Genomic DNA, 18496 nt, shown 5'->3' with positions numbered 1-18496 from the left:
TGCCAATCTTAATTCCAGCGAGATCTTTGTCTAAATCAGCCATTCTCATAACATATTCACTATAAATATAGGGTGGCCATAAATTAACTTTCCCTCTTTGGAGGTATCTGTAGCTAAAACTAATACACGGAATGAGACCAGATTTTATATTGGGACTTTCAAAGGCATGGGGAGGTGAATTCTGCAAAAAAAAAGATTTAGTACCAAAAGTCGCAGATAGGGGGAATTTTGGCGCTACGCAGCTGAAAGCAGTCAAATATTTGCAGTAAACGCAGGTAAAAAGGATTATGCAAATTTTACTGTGCATACGTGACAGCAGCGTCACCAATTCCACTTAAAAAGGGATTGTGAACGTTCAGGCAGTTATTCGAATGACTCACGAATTGTGCTCAATATGCGTGCTTCACTTGTTAAGTTGTTTTACCTTAAACAGTGCAATGCCGTAGAGGCCCTTCGGGAATTTAGAAGGCTTCATAACCTGCAAACAAGTCCTATGTCAGCTGTAGCACTGAGAGCTATGATTAAGAAGTTTGAAGAAACTGGATCACTAGAAGTTAGACCTGGCAAATGACGGAAAGCAGTGCAAGAAGAGACAGTAACAGATGTTGCTACTGTGGTGTTCGACGACACAGGGACCAGTACTGGTCCAAGCGCTCGTGCCATAGCTCACAAACTTGATATGGCTTATGGTACAGTCTGGAAAATGCTTCACTTCTATCCGTATAAGTTCAGTCATGTGCAAGCACTAACTACTGCAGATTATGATAAGCGCATAGTCAACAATGACTGGCCTTTGAGAATATTGTGGGGTGATGAGGCTCATTTTTATCTGAATGGGTAGGTCAACACTCACAACTGCAGATTTGGGCATCTGAATATTCCCAAATGATCCAGCAAGTACCACTGCATTCTCCAAAAGTAACCGTGTGGTGTGGCTTCACAGCCGATTTCATAATAGGACTATACTTTTTTGAGCATATTACCCCTACAGGTCCTGTAACCTGCTCCATTACTGGAGAGATTTATCGATGAATGCTAGAAAATTTTGTCATTCCTGCATTGCAGCAAAGACAATGTTTGGACTCCATAATTTTTATGCAGGATGGAGCATGGCCACACATTGAACGTTCGGTACAGTGCCTTTTACGCTAGCATTTCAGTAATGAGAGGGTTATCAGTCAGTTCTTTCCGATGGCACGGCCGCCTCGATCCCCAGTCACCACTCCATGTGACTTTTGGCTATGGGGGTATTTTAAATCCATTGTGTATGTTGGTGGTGTTCCCAACTTGCATGTCTTGAAAAAGAATATAAAATGGGCTGTTATGAACATCCAATTCGACTCCTTACGCTCAGCTGTAGAACATGTTGCACACTGGATGCAATTTGTTGTACACAAGAAAGGTCAGCACATTGAAAATCGTGAATGTGGTCCAGGGGACCATTCTGATGAATAGAACATTATTTCCTGTGAGTTCAATCACTACATTAATTTCTGTCTCTTTCACAAGTTGTTGTTTTAGTTCAATTATTATTTTTTTTATTATCATTGTAACGTGCCACATATCCAGCTGGAACGAGTGATGCGGCTGCATTTACACCATCAAAATGTTATTATTTCATTTTATCTGCCTTTAGTGTAATTATCCGCTTGTTTTTGGCAACACCAGCACCAAAATTTCCCCTATTGGTGACTTTTGATACTAAATCTTTTTTCACGGAAGTCATCTCCCCATCCCTACAAAAGTCTCGATATAAAATTTGGTCTCATTCCATTTATTGGTTTTAGCTACAGATGCCTTCAAAGAGGGAAAGTTATTTTATGGCCACTCTGTATTAAAAAAAGTAAGGCAACAGTATACTACTCTGCTGCACCCCTTTTTCAACTGGAACACTGTTTCTCCAAAGACTGTTTTTACTGAAGCTTCTTGGTTGTCATACAGCTCTCTTATCAGGATAATTAGATGTTCAGGTATTCCCATTAATCTCATTACAATCTACAGTCTGTTGTGATTCACACAATCAAAAGCTTTCTTATAATCAATAAAACAAATTAATACATCATCATCATCATCAAATTCCTGCCATGTACCCTCAAGAAATGGAGGAAAGAGTGCTGTAAAAGGAGTTAGAGATGATAAAGGTGACATGAAAACTACTTCAAAAAAATTACTAAATGAAAGAAGCAGTGATAGTGTAGTGGTAAAAAAACACTCAACAGGCATACAGTCCAGAATACGTATCTATACTTGAAGTAGAAAAAGCCATCAAAGGCTTGAAATGTGGAAAGGCAGCTGAAGTAGATGATATTCGACCAGAAATGTTGAAGCATGGTGGTATAAGAGTCTTACAGTGGCTGCACTGCATAGTCCAGGAAGCCTAGACAGAGGGATGAATTCCCAACGACTGATGTAGAGCTCTCATAGTACCCATATATCATCATCATCATCATCAAATTCCTGCCATGTACCCTCAAGGGGTGTACAGGATATGACAGTATTACATGAAAAAATTACATCATTACTAACTTCCTATCTACAATTTTCCTCAAATCAGTCTGTTACTTGTCAAGACTCCAACATTATCAGATCTTATATTTCTATCATCTAAGGCACTTTGTACCGTATCAATCCACCTACATCTTGGTCTTCCTCTGGTTCGTTTTGCTGCTAACCTGGCAGAGAACACTTGTTTTGCTAATCTTTCCTCTCCCATTCTATTTAAGTGATCATACCACCTGAGATTAGCTCTGCTAACGCATTCCTGGATGCTGACAATGTCAAGTTCTTTTCTAATATCCTCATTTTTAATATGATATTGCCATTGATGCCATCTGTTGAAGCCTCTAATCTTTCTCAGGACTCTCATATCTGCGGTCTCTAGTCTTTGGTCAAGTGTTTTACTTCTGACCCAGCTCTCAGATCCATAAGTTAAAACTGGTTTGAACACTGTCTTGTATACAGCTAATTTAGTGTTCCGACTAATTTCTTTCTTATTCCATATGAATTTATTCAATTGATTTCCCACCATACCAGCTTTGCTGATTCTATTGTCTATTTCTATATTTAATTTACCATCTTCAGTAAAAATCGTGCCTAAGTAGCTGAAATGTTTTACTTGTTCCACAGGTTCTCCATTCACAACACAGTTGACATTTTCAATGATTCTGCCTATTTTCATTGTCTTTGTCTTTTTATTGCTGACCTTCATACCATATTTATTACAACAGCTATTCAATTTAGTCGGAGAATCTTGCAGACTTGTAGCGGATTTATTTAGAAGTATAACATCATCCGCATAAAGCAAAGAGCTGACATTAACATCTCCAATTTTGATATCAGGTTTAATACCACATTCCTTCATAATGTGATCCATATAGATAATGAATAACAGAGGGGATAATGTACATCCTTGTCTCCCACCAGATTTAACATTAAACCATCTTCCTGTACTTCCTTCAATTCTAACTGCTGATTTACAACTCAAATAAAGACTAAGTATTGCTTGATATAATGTCCCATTGACACCATATAACTGCAGCGTATTGAATAGCTTCTCTCTTGGCACCTTGTCATATGCCTTTTCCAAATCGACAAAACTTAAATACAGATCTTTGTTATATTCCCATGCTTTCTCGACTATTTGTCGTAAAGTGAAGATCTGATACTGACAGCCTCTATTTGGCCTGAATCCAGCTTGTTCTTCACCAAGCTTTTCTTCCACAATTCTTCTCAACCATTTCTCAAGTATACTTGCATAGATCTTGCCAGGAACACTCAGTAGGGAAATACCTCTGTAATTCTCACATTCAGTTTTATTTCCCTTTTTATATATGGGCACTATGAGAGCTCTACTCCAATCATTGGGAATTCGTCCCTCTGTCCAGGCTTTCTGAACTATGCAGTGCAGCCGTAAGACTTCTATACCACCATACTTCAGCATTTCTGGTTGAATATCATCTACTCCTGCTGCCTTTCCACATTTCAAGCCTTTGATTGCTTTTTCTACTTCAAGTATGGATATGTATTCCTGACTGCATGCCTGGTCAGTGTTTTTTATCACTGTGCTGTCATCACTGCTTGTTTCATTTAGCAGTTTTTCAAAGTAATTACTCCATACTTCAAGGATATCTTTTTCTACCCTTTTCATGTCACCTTTATCATCTCTAACTCCTTTTACAGCACTCATTCCTCCATTCAGCTTCTTCAACAACCTCCAGAATATTTTGCCACCTTCTTGATATTTATTTTCTATATTCTTGCCAAAGTCCTCCCATGACTTTTGTTTAGCTAGTTTTACACACTGTTTAGCTTTCTTACATTTGTCTCTGTATTCTGTAAGAGTAAAAGCTGACTTATTTGCCAGGAACTTTTGATATGCTTTCTTCTTTTCCTTCACTGCCTCTTTAATTTCCTGTGTCCACCAGGGAGTTCTGATTTTTTTTATCCTTGCACACAACCTCACCACATGCCTCTCTGGCAGAATCAATGTTTTCTTCAGAGTTTGCCACTGAATCTCCAAGGTTTGATTCCTGTTCTCAAATTCTTTCATTTTCTTTTCAATAATCTTTCTGTATTTTAGTCTACAGTTCACATCTGAGAGCTTCTCAACTTTTATTCGCTTTAAAACTTTCTTAGATGTTATTCTTTTCAATATGAAATTCAATTTTATCCTGCTCAAGACTAAATAGTGATCACTTCCAATTTCAAATCCTCTGTACACTCTGGTGTCCCGCACCAGGGAGAAAACATCACTATCAACAATAACATAGTCAATGAGACTTTTGTTATTCCTAGCCTCTTCTCTCCATGTGAATTTGTGCACATTTTTATGTTGGAACATGGTGTTAGTAATAACCAGTTCATGTCCTGAGCAGAAATCCAACAGATATTTGCCATTATTATTAGCTTTGCTCTTTCTCCAAATTTTCTCAAAATATTTTTGTATGTCTCACAGTCATTTCCTACTCTGCTATTTAGATCCCCAACAAGGAGCAACTTTTCCTTTTTCATTGTGTCAGTTGCTTTTTCTCAAGCCTCAAAAAATTCCTCCACTTCTACCTTGGTAGAACCTTCTGTGGGGCCATAGGCACAAATAAGTCTCATTGTCCAGTTCCCCATTCTCATGTTTGCCCACATTACTCTACTTGAGACTGACTGCCATTCAAGAAGATTAGCCTCGTATTTTGTGTTGAGTACCATGGCTACTCCTTCTTTTCCTTGATTGTCATTTCCTGAATATAACATTTTGTATTTATTGCTCAGAAAGATCTCACCAGTTTTGGTCTTTTTGTTTCAGTCACCCCTATTATGTCGATCTGGTACTTATCTAATTCCTCAGCTAGTTCCATTTCTTTGCCATTCAGGCTTCTTACGTTGATAGTACTGATCTTTAACTCTGGTGATGTTGAGTTGGGGTTTGTTTTCAGATTTGTTCCAGTACCTGACGTTTCGCTGTTCACCCTGGTTCCCTGGCGAAAACAGCGGGGGCCTTGTTTAACAGGGCGACGCCCCAGCCGGTATGAAATTTCGTCATGTTTTACCATCATTTTTTATTTTGGTTTAACCAATAAGAATACAATTTGGTTGGCTAAATCCCAAATTGCCAGCCCATCCTCGTTCGTTCAGTATCAAAGTAGATACCCAACAGGGTGCACCACGAGAAGGTGAGGATTGGACATTAGGTCAGAAGCCCTGATCGGTTCTCCGCATTCCTTTAAAGGCTATGTGGAGGTCTCCTCTCAGTTATACAGCTTTGACCCTTAAGCACCCCTATTAATACTTCCTTCTGAAATTGTCTTGTTCCTTCCATAATCTATCTCATGTTTGCTATTTGGTCTCTAGTTCCTCTACCTCTCCTCTGCCTGCCTTTTCTCGTAGCATTTCTCGAATCACATATGGCTCCAACCTTTGTAGGATCCCTTTCAGCATAATTTTACTTGCATGTGAAATTAAAGCAATGGTTCTATAATTATTACAATCTCTGGCATTTTTTTGGGGGGGAAGGATTGGGATGAATACTGATGTTTTCCGATCTCTAGCCAGTATATTTCCTTCCAAACCTGTTGACAAATTTCAGTCAATATATTCGCTACTTCATCCCCAACTGTTCTCAATAATTCCACTGACACACCGTCAGCTCCTGGAGCTTTTATTTTTGGCAGTTGTTCCATTGCTGATATCACTTCACATTTCATTATCATGGGTTCCTCAACATATTCTCTTCTTTCAAATTCTCCTTCAATAGTATGATCTTTCTTGTACAAATCCTCTGCATACTCTTTCCATCTCTTTTTTTTTTTTTCACTGCTTCTTCCATCAGACATTTACCTGAATTACTTTTTACAACTCCTAATCTGGGGAAAAACCCCCCTGTAACATCATTTATTTTTCGAAGCAGATCTCTTGTTCTACCCATAATATTGCTTTCTTCAGTTTCTTTGCACCTTTTGTTTAGATGTTTTCTCTCATCTTTCCTAGCCTGTCTTTGGAAATCTGCCCTCAGTTGTCTAACCCTTTCTTTGTTTCTCTGAAGTTTCATTTTTCTTCTTTCCTCTGATATTTGAATAGCTTCTTCTGACAACCCTTTACAATCTTTGTTTCTTGTTGCTTTATTAAGAGTATTCTTTTCTGCTTCTCTGACTGTACATTTTATTTCTTCCCACAGTTCTGCTAATTCTCTTCCTGTCTTCTCCAAACATTTTAATTTCTTACCAACTTCTACTTTAAATGTTTCCTTTATAGGATCCAAATCAAATCTGATACTATCCTTTTGTTTCTTCTTATCCCTTAATTTCAGTTTAACTTCAGCTATTAATAATTCATGATCTGTCCCACAGTCTGCACCAGGTAGTGTTTTAGCTGCTTGGATGGCAATCTTCCACCTACTGCTGGCAACAATATAATCTGATTTCTGTATTCTCCATTAGGTGAAGTCCACGTGTACAATCTTCTCTTATTGTTTGAAGCAAATGTTTGCAATAAAGAAACTGTTCTCAACTAAAAAACTCCAACATCCTTTCTCCTGCTTCATTCCTCAGTCCTAAACCAAATTTTCCAGTGATGTCTCATTCTTCTTTTTCACCAACTTTTGCATTCCAATCACCTATCAAAAAGTCTGTTTTATCAGTACTGTATGCTACTTGTTGTAGACTGCTATAAAATTCTTTTACCTCATCTTCACTTGAATCTGTAGTGGGTGCATACACCTCTATGAGTGTAACATTCACTGGGTTTGCCTTTATTCTGATTAGAATTATTCTATCAGACACTGGGTTGTAACCTAAAATGTATTTTCTGTATTCTCTTGCTATGAATGCTACTCCATTTCTTCGAAAGTTTTCATGTCCAGAGTAATACATCATGAGATCATTGGTATCAAAGTGACCTATTCCTGTCCATCTCATTTCATTGATCTCTAATATCTTGATTCAAGTTCTTTTCATTTCTTTCTTCATTAGTTCCAGTTTTCCTTGATACATACTTCTTACATTCTACATTTCTATTTTATGTAAATCAGTAAAGTGGAGGAGTCTTCTTCTGAGATTAATTCTATCAGAAGTTGAACTTCCAGAAAGCTTTGATCCAGCTTCATCATTCTTGTTGACTTCATTGGAAGTCCCTCTCTGCTCTTCTCCAGTAGTCATTTCAGCGCCTTCCAACCTGGGTGTCCCATCTTCCAGCACTATATCACAATAACTTAAACCTCTGTTCATAAGATTTTTTTTAGCAAAATATAGAAGTAGTTTGCCATTGCCTTCTGTGTTTGTTTAACCTACTAAGTATAAGGCTAAACAAACTGCAAGAGATGAAGAAAAGTAAAATAGGAATGACTGAGGGGGGGGGGAGAAGCAAGAAAGAAGGAAGGAAAGAATGAAAGAAGAGTAGGGAGTCTACAGATAATATAACAGATATATCTTACATGAAATAAAGCATGGTCCAGCATCAGGTAACTTGGATTCACCACCTGTACCCACTAAAGTGAACCCTTGAGGGACATTTTCATGTATGGCTAAGTAAATCACTCTTAGTTGAAACTGGAGGCTTCTCATGTCCTAATGAAATTTGGTTTATTACAGCCAGCGTGCTTGGCCTTAATAGGCCATTGGAATTGATATGTGAGTGTAAGATTAAAAGAAAAAATAAAACTAAGAATAAACTGCATATTATTCATAGCACATAATTTCCTTTAATGTTACATGGCCATCAGCATTCATTTTGATAAATTATGAAGACTACAACCATGTTAAGAATAATTATTTTAATTTCCTAACATTTTGACCTTCATATTAAGGTCATCATCTGGAGTGAGTGTGTGTGTGCATACACACAAGTTACATTACATTTCAAACAGTATGCTAAAGTGATTGATTTGATCAATCATTATTCTAATAGCCTGACCTCTAAAAAAAAAAAAAAAATTATATTAAAGCTATATCCTATTTATTTATAATGTGGTCAGAGAACAAATTCATATTAATGCTTTTAATACAGCATTAATTTATGTTAAATTAATAATTTAACATTAGTGTTTATATTAAGGATAAGATCCTGGATTACTATAGTCTTGATTATAATTTATAATGAACTCTTAAAACAAAAGATTATGCTTGGGTAGAATAAGTGCCATCCATGTTCTTGGGATTTTTAGACCATCATTATTGTTAAGATTAGGGCAGTTGGTTAAACTGCCTCAAAACATGGCTCAAAAGTTTGCATATAAAAGTTAACAGGGGGGGGGGGGATAATAGCAAATCCACAGCTGTGCCTTCTTTTTGCCACACAAAGTAATCAGAACATAGTACACTGGCAAAAAGCACCATGATATCAAACAGGAATTTGTCCCGTAAAAGAGAATTGTGTGTCATTGATTGGGACATTTATAAAAAGGGCAGAGACATCAAAACTGACTAATAAATCACTTATCAAGTGTGATGTCCTTAATTTTGTTTACAAGAAATGACCTCGAGGTGCTTAAGGGTCAAAGCTGTATAACTGAGAGGAGACCTCAATATAGCCTTTAAAGGAATGCAGAGAACCGACCAGGGCTTCTGACCTAATGTCCAATCCTCACCTTCTCGTGGTGCACCCTGTTGGGTAACCCTAAAACACACCCCAACCTGGATACTAAACGAACGAGGATGGGCTGGCAATTTGGGATTTAGCCAAACAAATTGTATTCTTATTGGCTTAAACCAAAATACAAAATAATGGTACAACATGACAAAATTTCATGCCAGTTGGGGCGTTGTCTGGTTAAACAAGGGCCCCCATTGTTTTCGCTAGGGAACCAGGGCGAACAGCAAAAAGTCAGCTACTGGAACAAACCTTAAAACACCAGTGTTGAAGATCGGTACTATCAATATAAGAAGCCTGAATAGCAAAGAAATGGAGCTAACTGAGGAATTAGATAAGTACCAGATCGACATAATAGAGGTGACCGAAACAAAAAAAAAAAGACAAAAAATGGTGAGATCTTTCTGAGCAATAAACACAAAATGTTATATTCAGGCAATAACAATCAAGGAAAAGAAGGAGTGGCCATAGTATTCAACACTAATATGAGACTAATCTTCTTGAATGGCAGGCAGTCTCAAGCAGAGTGATGTGGGCAAATATCAGAATGGGGAACTGAACAGTGAGACTTATTTGTATGGTCCCACAGAAGGTTCTACTAAAGTAGAAGTGGAGGAATTTTTTGAGGCTTTAGAGAAAGCAGCTGACACAATGAAAAAGGAAAAGTTGATCCTTGTTGGAGATCTAAATAGCAGATTAGGAAATGATTGTCAGACATACAAAAATATTTTGGGAAAATTTGGAGAAAAGTGTAAAGCTAATAATAATGGCAAATATCTGTTGGATTTCTGCTCAGGACATGGACTAGTTATTACTAACACCATGTTCCAACATAAAAATGTGTGCAAATTCACATGGAGAGAAGAGGCTAGGAATAAGAAAAGTCTCATTGACTGTGTTATTGTTGATAGTGATGTTTTCTCCCTGGTGCAGGACACCAGAGTGTACAAACGATTTAAAATTGGAAGTGATCATTATTTAGTCTTGATCAGGATAAAATTGAATTTCATATCGAAAAGAAGAACATGTAAGAAGAGAATAAAAGTTGAGAAGCTCCCAGATGTGAACTGATAGACTAAAATATACAAAGATTATTGGAGAAAAAATGAAAGAGTTTTAAAATAGGAACCAAACCTTGGAGATTCAGTGGCAAGCCTTGAAGAAAACCCTGGTGGATTCAACCAGAGAGGCATGTGGTGAGGTTGTTTGCAAGGCTAGAAAAATCAGAACTCCATGGTGAACACAGGAAGTTAAAGAGGCAGTGAAGGAAAAGAAGAAAGCATATCAAAAGCTCCTGACAAATAAGTCAGCTTATGCTCTTAGAGAATACAGAGACAAATGTAAGAAAGCTAAACAGTGTGTAAAACTAGCTAAACAAAAGTCATGGGAGGACTTTGGCAAGAATATAGAAAATAAATATCAAGAAGGTGGCAAAATATTCTGGAGGTTGTTGAAGAAGCTTAGAAATGGAGGAATGAGTACTGTAAAAGGAGTTAGAAATGATAAAGGTAAGATGAAAACTGGAGAAAAAGATATCCTTGAAGTATGGAGTAATTAATTTGAAAAATTGCTAAATGAAACAAGCAGTGATGACAGCACAGTGATAAAAAAAAAAAAAAACACTTAACAGCCATTCAGTCAGGAATATATATTCATACTTGAAGTAGAAAAAGCCATCAAAGGCTTGAAATGTGGAAAGGCAGCAGGAGTACATGATATTGACCAGAAATGCTGAAGTATGGTGGTATAAGAGTCTTACAGTGGCTGCACTGCATAGTTCAGAAGGCCTGGACAGAGAGACGAATTCTCGATGATTGGAGTAGAGCTCTCATAGTACCCATATATAAACAGGGAAATAAAACTGAATGTGAGAATTAGAGGTATTTCCCTACTGAGTGTTCCTGGTAAGATTTAAACGAATATAATTGATAAACGGATGAGAAGGATTGTAAAAGAAAACTTGGTGAAGAAAAAGTTGATCTCAGGCACATAGAGGTTGTGAAGATCAGATTTTCACTTTACGACATATTTGAGAAATCATGATAATATAACAAAGATCTGTGTTTAAGTTTTGTCGATCTGGAAAAGGCATATGACAAGGTGCCAAGAGAGAAGCTGTTCAATACACTACAGTTATATGGTGTCACTGGAGCATTATATCAAGCAATACTTAGTCTCTCAGTTGTAGGTGAGCAGTTAGAATTGAAGGAAGTACAGGAAGATGGTTTAATGTTAAATCTGGTGTGAGAGAAGGATGTACATTATCCCCTCTGTTATTCATTATCTATATGGATCACATTATGAAGGAAAGTGGTATTAAATATTATATCAAAATTGGAGATGTTAATGTCAGCTCTTTGCTTTATGGATGATATTATACTTATAAATAAATCCCCTACAAGTTTGCAAGATTCCCTGACTAAATTGAATAACTGTTGTAATAGATATGGTATGAAGGTCAGCAATAAAAAGACAAAGACAATGAAAATAGGCAGAATCGGTGAAAATGTCAACTGCATTTCGAACCGAGAACCTGTTGAACAAGTAAAACATTTCAGCTACTTTGGCACTATTTTTAGTGAAGATGGTAAATTAAATATGGAAATAGACAACAGAATCAACAAAGCTGCTATGGTAGGAAGTCAGTTTAATAAATGCATATGGAATAAGAGAGAAATTAGTCGGAACACAAAATTAGCTGTATAGAAGACAATGTTCAAACCAGTTTAACTTATGGATCTGAGAGCTGGGTCAGAAGTAAAACACTTGACCAAAGACTAGAGACCCGAGATGTGAGAGTCCTGAGAAAGATTAGAGACTTGAACAAATGTATCAATGCCAATAACCTATTAAAAACGAGTATATTAGGAAAGAACTTGACATTGTCAGCATCCAGGAATGCGTTAGCAGAGCTAATCTCAGGTGGTATAGCCCACTTAAATAGAATGGGCAAGGAAAGATTAGCAAAACAAGTCTTCTCTGTCAAGTTAGAAAGAAAACGACCCAGAGGAAGACCAAGATATAGGTGGATTGATACGGTACAAAGTGCCTTAGATGACAGAAATATAAGATCTGGTAATGCTGGAATCTTGAGAAGTAACAGAATGATTTGGAGACAAATTGTAGATAGGAAGTTAGTAATGATGTAAATTTTTCATGTAGTACTATCATATCCTATACACCCCTTGAGGGTACATGGCAGGAATTTGATGAAGATGATAGAACTGGCACTAGGAGAAGAACAAGCCGGTTTCAGACCAGGGCAAAGCACAATTGATCAACTATTCACCTTAAGACAGCTAATAGAAAAGGCACTAGAGTACAACCAAAGTTGCTACATAAATTTCATAGACTTTCGTCAGGCATTTGATTCAATCCGTAGAAGAGAACTATGGAAGAATTTGGAATTCCCAACAAAACCATAAGAATAATAAAGAATCTGTATGCGAAATCTGAAAGTGCAGTACTAACAAGAGGACACCTTAACCAACTGGTTCCACACAGAGAGCGGAGTAAGACAGGGATGCAATTTGTCACCAGACCTGTTCAAATCTTACACTGGAAGAAGCAACCAATAAGGCCTTAAACAATGAAGACTCCAGAATCAAAATATATGGGGAAAATGTGACAAATTTAAAATTTGCAGACGCCATTGCATTACTTGCAAGCACAGAAGAAAATCTATAGCGAATTTCTGATAAAATAAAGGAGTGTATAAAATCTGAATTAAATATAAAGATAGACAAAACAAAAATTATGCAAATAGGAAAAAGAAGCACCAATCTGGAAATTGATAGTAAGAATCTATAGCAGGTAGAAAACTTCACCTACCTTGGAAGAGTTATTGAGTACAATGGTGAAATTATAAAAGATATAAACAAACTAATCAGTCAAGCATCCCAAACTTTTGGACGACTTAATAAAATATGGAGGTCAAGAGACATCAACAAGTAACAAAAGTAAGAATCTATGAAACAATGGTCCTCCCAATACTCCTCTATCGAAGTGAATGCTGGAATCGCAAAAAGGCTGAAGAGAAAAAATTATTAGTTACTGTAATGAGTTGGCTAAGAAGATTACTTGGAGTATCTCTGCTGGATCGACTAAGAAACAAAGACATAAGGAAATGACTAAAACAAGAAATAACAATAATAGACAAAATCCAAGAAAGAAGACTGCGATGGTTTGGCCATGTGACCAGAATGGAAACAGAAAGACTACCATCTAAAGCCCTGAATATAATGATGGAAGGTAAATGATCCAAAGGACGGCCCAGAATTAGATGGATAGACAAATAAAAGTGGACCTGAAATCCAAATCACAGCAAGCGACACCAAACTGGACAGAATTGTTCGGACTCCCCTGGGACAGACAGAAGTGGAAAGATTTCATTCGGCCTCATCATCATCCACATAGATGATGGAAGAGAGAAGAAGAAGATATAAAATAATTTGCTGACTGTCCTGGGTGTCACAGCAAAGTTTTGGCCTTTACCAAGTATCAAGATTCACATGGCATGGCTTGAAAGGTTAATCACATGACTATTCAACGAAGGCAGTTGGTTGCTATTATCCTTTTGTTAGTTGTTGGTTGCTACTTCATTGCCTTGTATTTGGCTGTTTTCAAAGACATTCAGTGATGACACATTTGAATCTATTGGCTGTTTTAATTTATCAAAGTGTATTCAGAGCACAGTTGAGTTTTTTGAAACTGTCATTGGCAGGAACCTGTTCACATGACAGAAGTAGCAGAGATGAATACAGAGGATACATAGCCCAGTGAGTTTGAATTTAACTGGAAATTGGTTTTGATCTGTTTCTGCTCATTATCTTAAGTACCTAGTCATGAAGATACTTCACATGTAAACAGGGTAATCCTTTACCCTTACTCACACTAGGGTAAAGGATTAAAACAAGAATGTAATTTCTTAAGAATAGTTTACTTTCTAACCATGCAAAAAAAAAACTTGCCATGAAAGTCTCTCATCTAGAGTATTTTAATGATGTGGTGATGCACAATTTTGCTACTTGTATATAGAAAATATGACTTCTGCATTGATTTAGTTCAGGTTAAGCTCCCACTGATGAAACCTCACTAAAGGTCAAGACCATGCTGTGACTTTCCATAATGCTTGGGTAAAATGCATGAATAGTGTACCCATCTGAAAATGGATGTGCTGTGCATCATGAGATACTAGTCGACCTCTATGTAGTCTCTGTATGCAAATTGTCTAGTTGTTAAGATACTTTATGCACAAACTTTCCTTACTCACACTTCAGTAAAGGATTAAAACAAGAATATAATTTCTTGTCAATTATAATTTGTTTTAATGTGTTTTGAGGACAGTGAATTATAGAGGTATGCAATGTTCAGAAGACAAAGGATCATCACTGGTGTGATTGCTTCTCCTTTGGATAGAATGGAGAGTTTTTAAGGAGATTTTGGGCTTTTCTCTTTCTCTGACATGGGAGTAGAATTCTATGCCAGAACTGATTTGAGATGCAACAACTTGAATAGACAATGTTGGAGTTAAATACTTTGTATCTGCCATATCAGCTTCAGCATTGTAGTCTCAAGATTGATTCTTAGAAAGCAGACTGACACCAGCATGGTGTAGATCTTATCAGGCATCCATTAAATTACAAGATCTATCATAGGAAATCTACCCTAATATCACTGTCACTATGCTTAGCCAACTAGGATGGCTTAGTAGATAGTCTTTCTAGCCTGCAGGCCATAGCTTCTTCATCTAGAATGTTTGTTAATATTTTTGGTGGTAAATGATTATCATTGTCTTATGTAAGCAGGACCATATTTATGCACAGGTGCATGAGGTTCTGGAGTGGGGTGGGGAGTGGGCAAAAATTTGAGCTAATTCAAGGGCACCAAACAATGTTGAGATGGATGGGGACAAGGCCCTGATCACCTCAGTAAAAGTACGGCCCTGTGTGTAGGATTACCATTCTGTATATATGGAACTTTGAATGGCTTGAAAAGTGCCATATTTGACCTTTAGAGCAAGAATTCTAGATTATCTAGCCTTTGATCCACCTATATTATGACTAGGATAGGTTTATAATCTTTTGTAGTTGGGATTGCCATCTGTCATATCATCTTATAAATGTGAGATGTGATATAACAGCATAGATTGGTAATAGGAATTTATTCATTTGTCATATCTTCTCCCATCTTCCTCTCTATGAAGCTCTTCTGCTTATATTTACTGTCTCGTTGGCTCTTAAAAATGTTCAGCCACAAAATAGGCTATCTTTTTTTCCATCTCTGATCAAAATATACACTGAATTTGTAACACCTTATTTTATTTTATTTATTTTTTTTTATTTCTTAATGTCTTCCTCATTACTATTTAACAGTTTTGCAATATATATATTTGGTTTAATCCTTTATCCAAGTGTAAGCAAACAAAGTTTACACCTGAAGTATTTTCAGGACTGGGGCAACTCGTGGTAAAGGTGGTATAAGTTCTGATTACTTGCCTTAGTATCCCATAATGCAAAGCACATCTCCTTGTGGAGATGTATAATGCTATTCATTAAGGGAAGGGTCACTACCCAGACCAGTTTCAACCTTAATTGAGGTCTCGTCAGTGGGAGTCAGACCCAGAGGTGGTGATACTAAGGTGGAAGTAATGCAGAAGTCATATTACCATATATACCAGTTGCCAAAAGATGCCAACACCTTGTTATTTAAATTCTCCAGATTAGAGATAGTTGATGGAAGTTTTTTCACTTGGCTATGCTACCAATTATATATTTGGTATAATCCTTTATCCAAGTGTAAGCAAACAAATTTTGCACCTGAAGTATTTTCAGGACTGGGGCAACTCGTAGTTTGCTTGCACAATGACTTCTGCATTACTTCCACCTTAGTATCACCACCTCTGGGTCTGGCTCCCACTGATGAGACCTCAATAAAGGTCGAAACCGATCTGGGTAGTGACCCTTCCCTTAATGCATAGCATTATACATGTCCACAAGGAGATGTGCTTTGCATTATGGGATACTAAAGCAAGTGATCAGAACTTATACCACTTTTACCACAATTTGCCCCAGTCCTGAAAATACTTCAGGAGCAAACATCGTTTGCTTAAACTTGGATAGAGGATTAAACCAAATATATAATTGGTAGCATAGTCAAGTGAAAAAACTTCCATCAGTTTTGCAATACCTCCACTGTCTCCTGAATTTAAGTTCCTTGAGCTGTCACCATTAAAACGAAATCTTTTTCACCTCCTTTAGTATTGTGCCACATGGGTGTACTATTCAGAACTTCCATCGTCCCCCCCTCCCAATTTCTCTTATACTTGCAATAATACAAACAACAACTACTCAACATCTATTTACAATCAACTGCTTTCCCAACTCAGTGAACCTTATACTCCTTTCATCTTTCATTCCATGTACCCTTGTTTACTGGAAAAAGCATTTCCCATGAAATACTCCCCAGACTATAACCTCCAATTATTCAAAAAAAAAAAAAAAAATATATATATATATATATATATATATATATATATATTTCTTCTTTCTCTCATTCCATCCACATACACATCATCACTTTCTGTAGTTTCTTCGTTTGCTCCTGTCCGGAAGTGATATATTAAATAGGACAAGGAATTCCACCTCTATATTCCATATTGTAAAACTATTCAATTAACAATATTGAACTGTTAATACGAATCATTTCTCTGCATTGTTTTTGACTCTTCATATCCTGAAGTGATATAACATCAGCAATCCAAGAAGGTACAGAATGTTGCATCACCCCTTGTCTTCTTTCCTAAGTCCAGCCAATCCAGTTCACTAAACTTTTTTTTTTTCCATCCCCATCTCCTTTAGTTTGAATATCAAGTTGACATGCTGTCAAATACTTCTGAAAATATCTGGCGAAGTGTGTATATATATATATATATATCATCTGTGAATTGAAGCTTTTGTTGTGAACCACTTTTTCTTAAGAAAATATTTACAATTATGTTGATTATACAGTATCGCTTTTAAATATTGAACAGTGTGTGTCTATGTTTTTTTTTTTTTTTTCTACCTGTCATTTAATAGGACTGCATTTCCAGAGTGAAAGAAAAATTGCATAACAATTATGTTGGAATGCAAGATACAGAGCTTATGAAGGACTTTGCCATTTTATCAGCAATTTCTTTCAATCAGGTATGTGTAAATGTTATGCTCAATGTGAAATGGTATTAATCTTACCCAGAGTGATTCATTTGTTAACTAGTTTTGTATATGTATCACAATAAAGTATTGGTTTCTTTATTTAAATTCAGAAGAATTAAAAGAATCAAAATTTTACAGAGGGTTTTATGTCTGATATTTATTTTGTTAATCACTTTTCTGACACACTCACTTATTGAATGTGACTTCGCATTTTTGTAACACAAGTTTGACTCAAATGCTGAAAAATTAGAAATGGTGGCATCTTACTTGTGAGCCAAGCATAGCTTGATGATAAAACATTTCTTTATGATATTGCAGTATAAATCTGATTGAAGACATGGGTATTCTTTAACTAAATTGAATAATTGTTGTAACAAATTTGACATGAAGATAATCAACAAATACAAAAACTGAAAATGGAAAACATTATTTGTATTCTCAATGGAGAACATACAGGTATCCCTTGATTAACGCGATTAATTAATCCCTCGATGTTACCGCATATATCAAAATTGCGTTAATCAAATATAATAATCAATGGTAACAACTGCAATTCATCCATGATCGATTACATTACCGTATTAATAATTCAGTTTATATGGTACTCTTTTAGGAAAGATAAAAAATGAATGCAAAGTAAATGTTTAATAAATGCTTGTACCTACATTAGTTACTGCACTTTTTTATCAAAAAAGTTATCAATAGTCGTTTTAGTTTTTTTCTTAGAAGCATTTTTTCTTCAATAACAATAAAAATGACTCTCTAGACCTTCACAAACAAGCATTCTTAGATTAACATCTGGATCCATTAATTGCTGCTTAAGCAATTCTAAACTGCGAAATATTCCATCCAATTTTTTGATCGTTATCTCCTTTGGAACTTCATCTTCACATTCCATTTGTTCGATGTCTTCATATGTGCGTTGTTGTTCAATTTCAAGAAGATCTTTGTCACTGAAATCCTTTGAATTTGAATCCGATAATTCTTTAACTTTTTGAAAGTTTTTCCCCACTTGGTTAGACTATAATAAATTTAGTTTAATCCTTTATCCAAGTGCAAGCAAACCAAGTTTGCACCTAAAGTATCTTCATGACTCAAGCAACTCATGGTGAAGGTGGATCAAGCTCTCATTACTCCTTGTCTTAGTATCTCCCATAATACCAAGCACATCTCCTTGCAGACATGTATAATGTTATGCATTAAGGGAAGGGCCACTACCCAGACTGGTT

General features: G+C 36.4%; 1 protein-coding gene across 2 annotated transcripts in view; it reads left to right on the top strand.

Moving 5' to 3' along the window:
* LOC150105929 (Fanconi anemia group E protein-like) overlaps window positions 1–18496 on the top strand; it is a 145104-nt gene that overhangs the window by 23494 nt on the left and 103114 nt on the right. For both annotated transcript variants that reach the window (XM_090393693.1, XM_090393692.1), the window contains exon 3: window positions 17151–17258. In XM_090393693.1, coding sequence (XP_090249819.1) covers window positions 17151–17258 — 108 coding nt within the window. The remainder of the gene's footprint in view (window positions 1–17150; window positions 17259–18496) is intronic.

The sequence above is a fragment of the Typopeltis vanoorti genome, chromosome 6, assembly GCF_054136105.1.
Source record: "Typopeltis vanoorti isolate ZY-2024b chromosome 6, IOZ_Tvanoo_1.0, whole genome shotgun sequence".
NCBI lineage: Eukaryota > Metazoa > Arthropoda > Arachnida > Uropygi > Thelyphonidae > Typopeltis > Typopeltis vanoorti.
The sequence above is the reverse complement of the archived record's forward strand: the minus strand, read 5'-3'. Positions and strand labels throughout refer to the sequence as shown.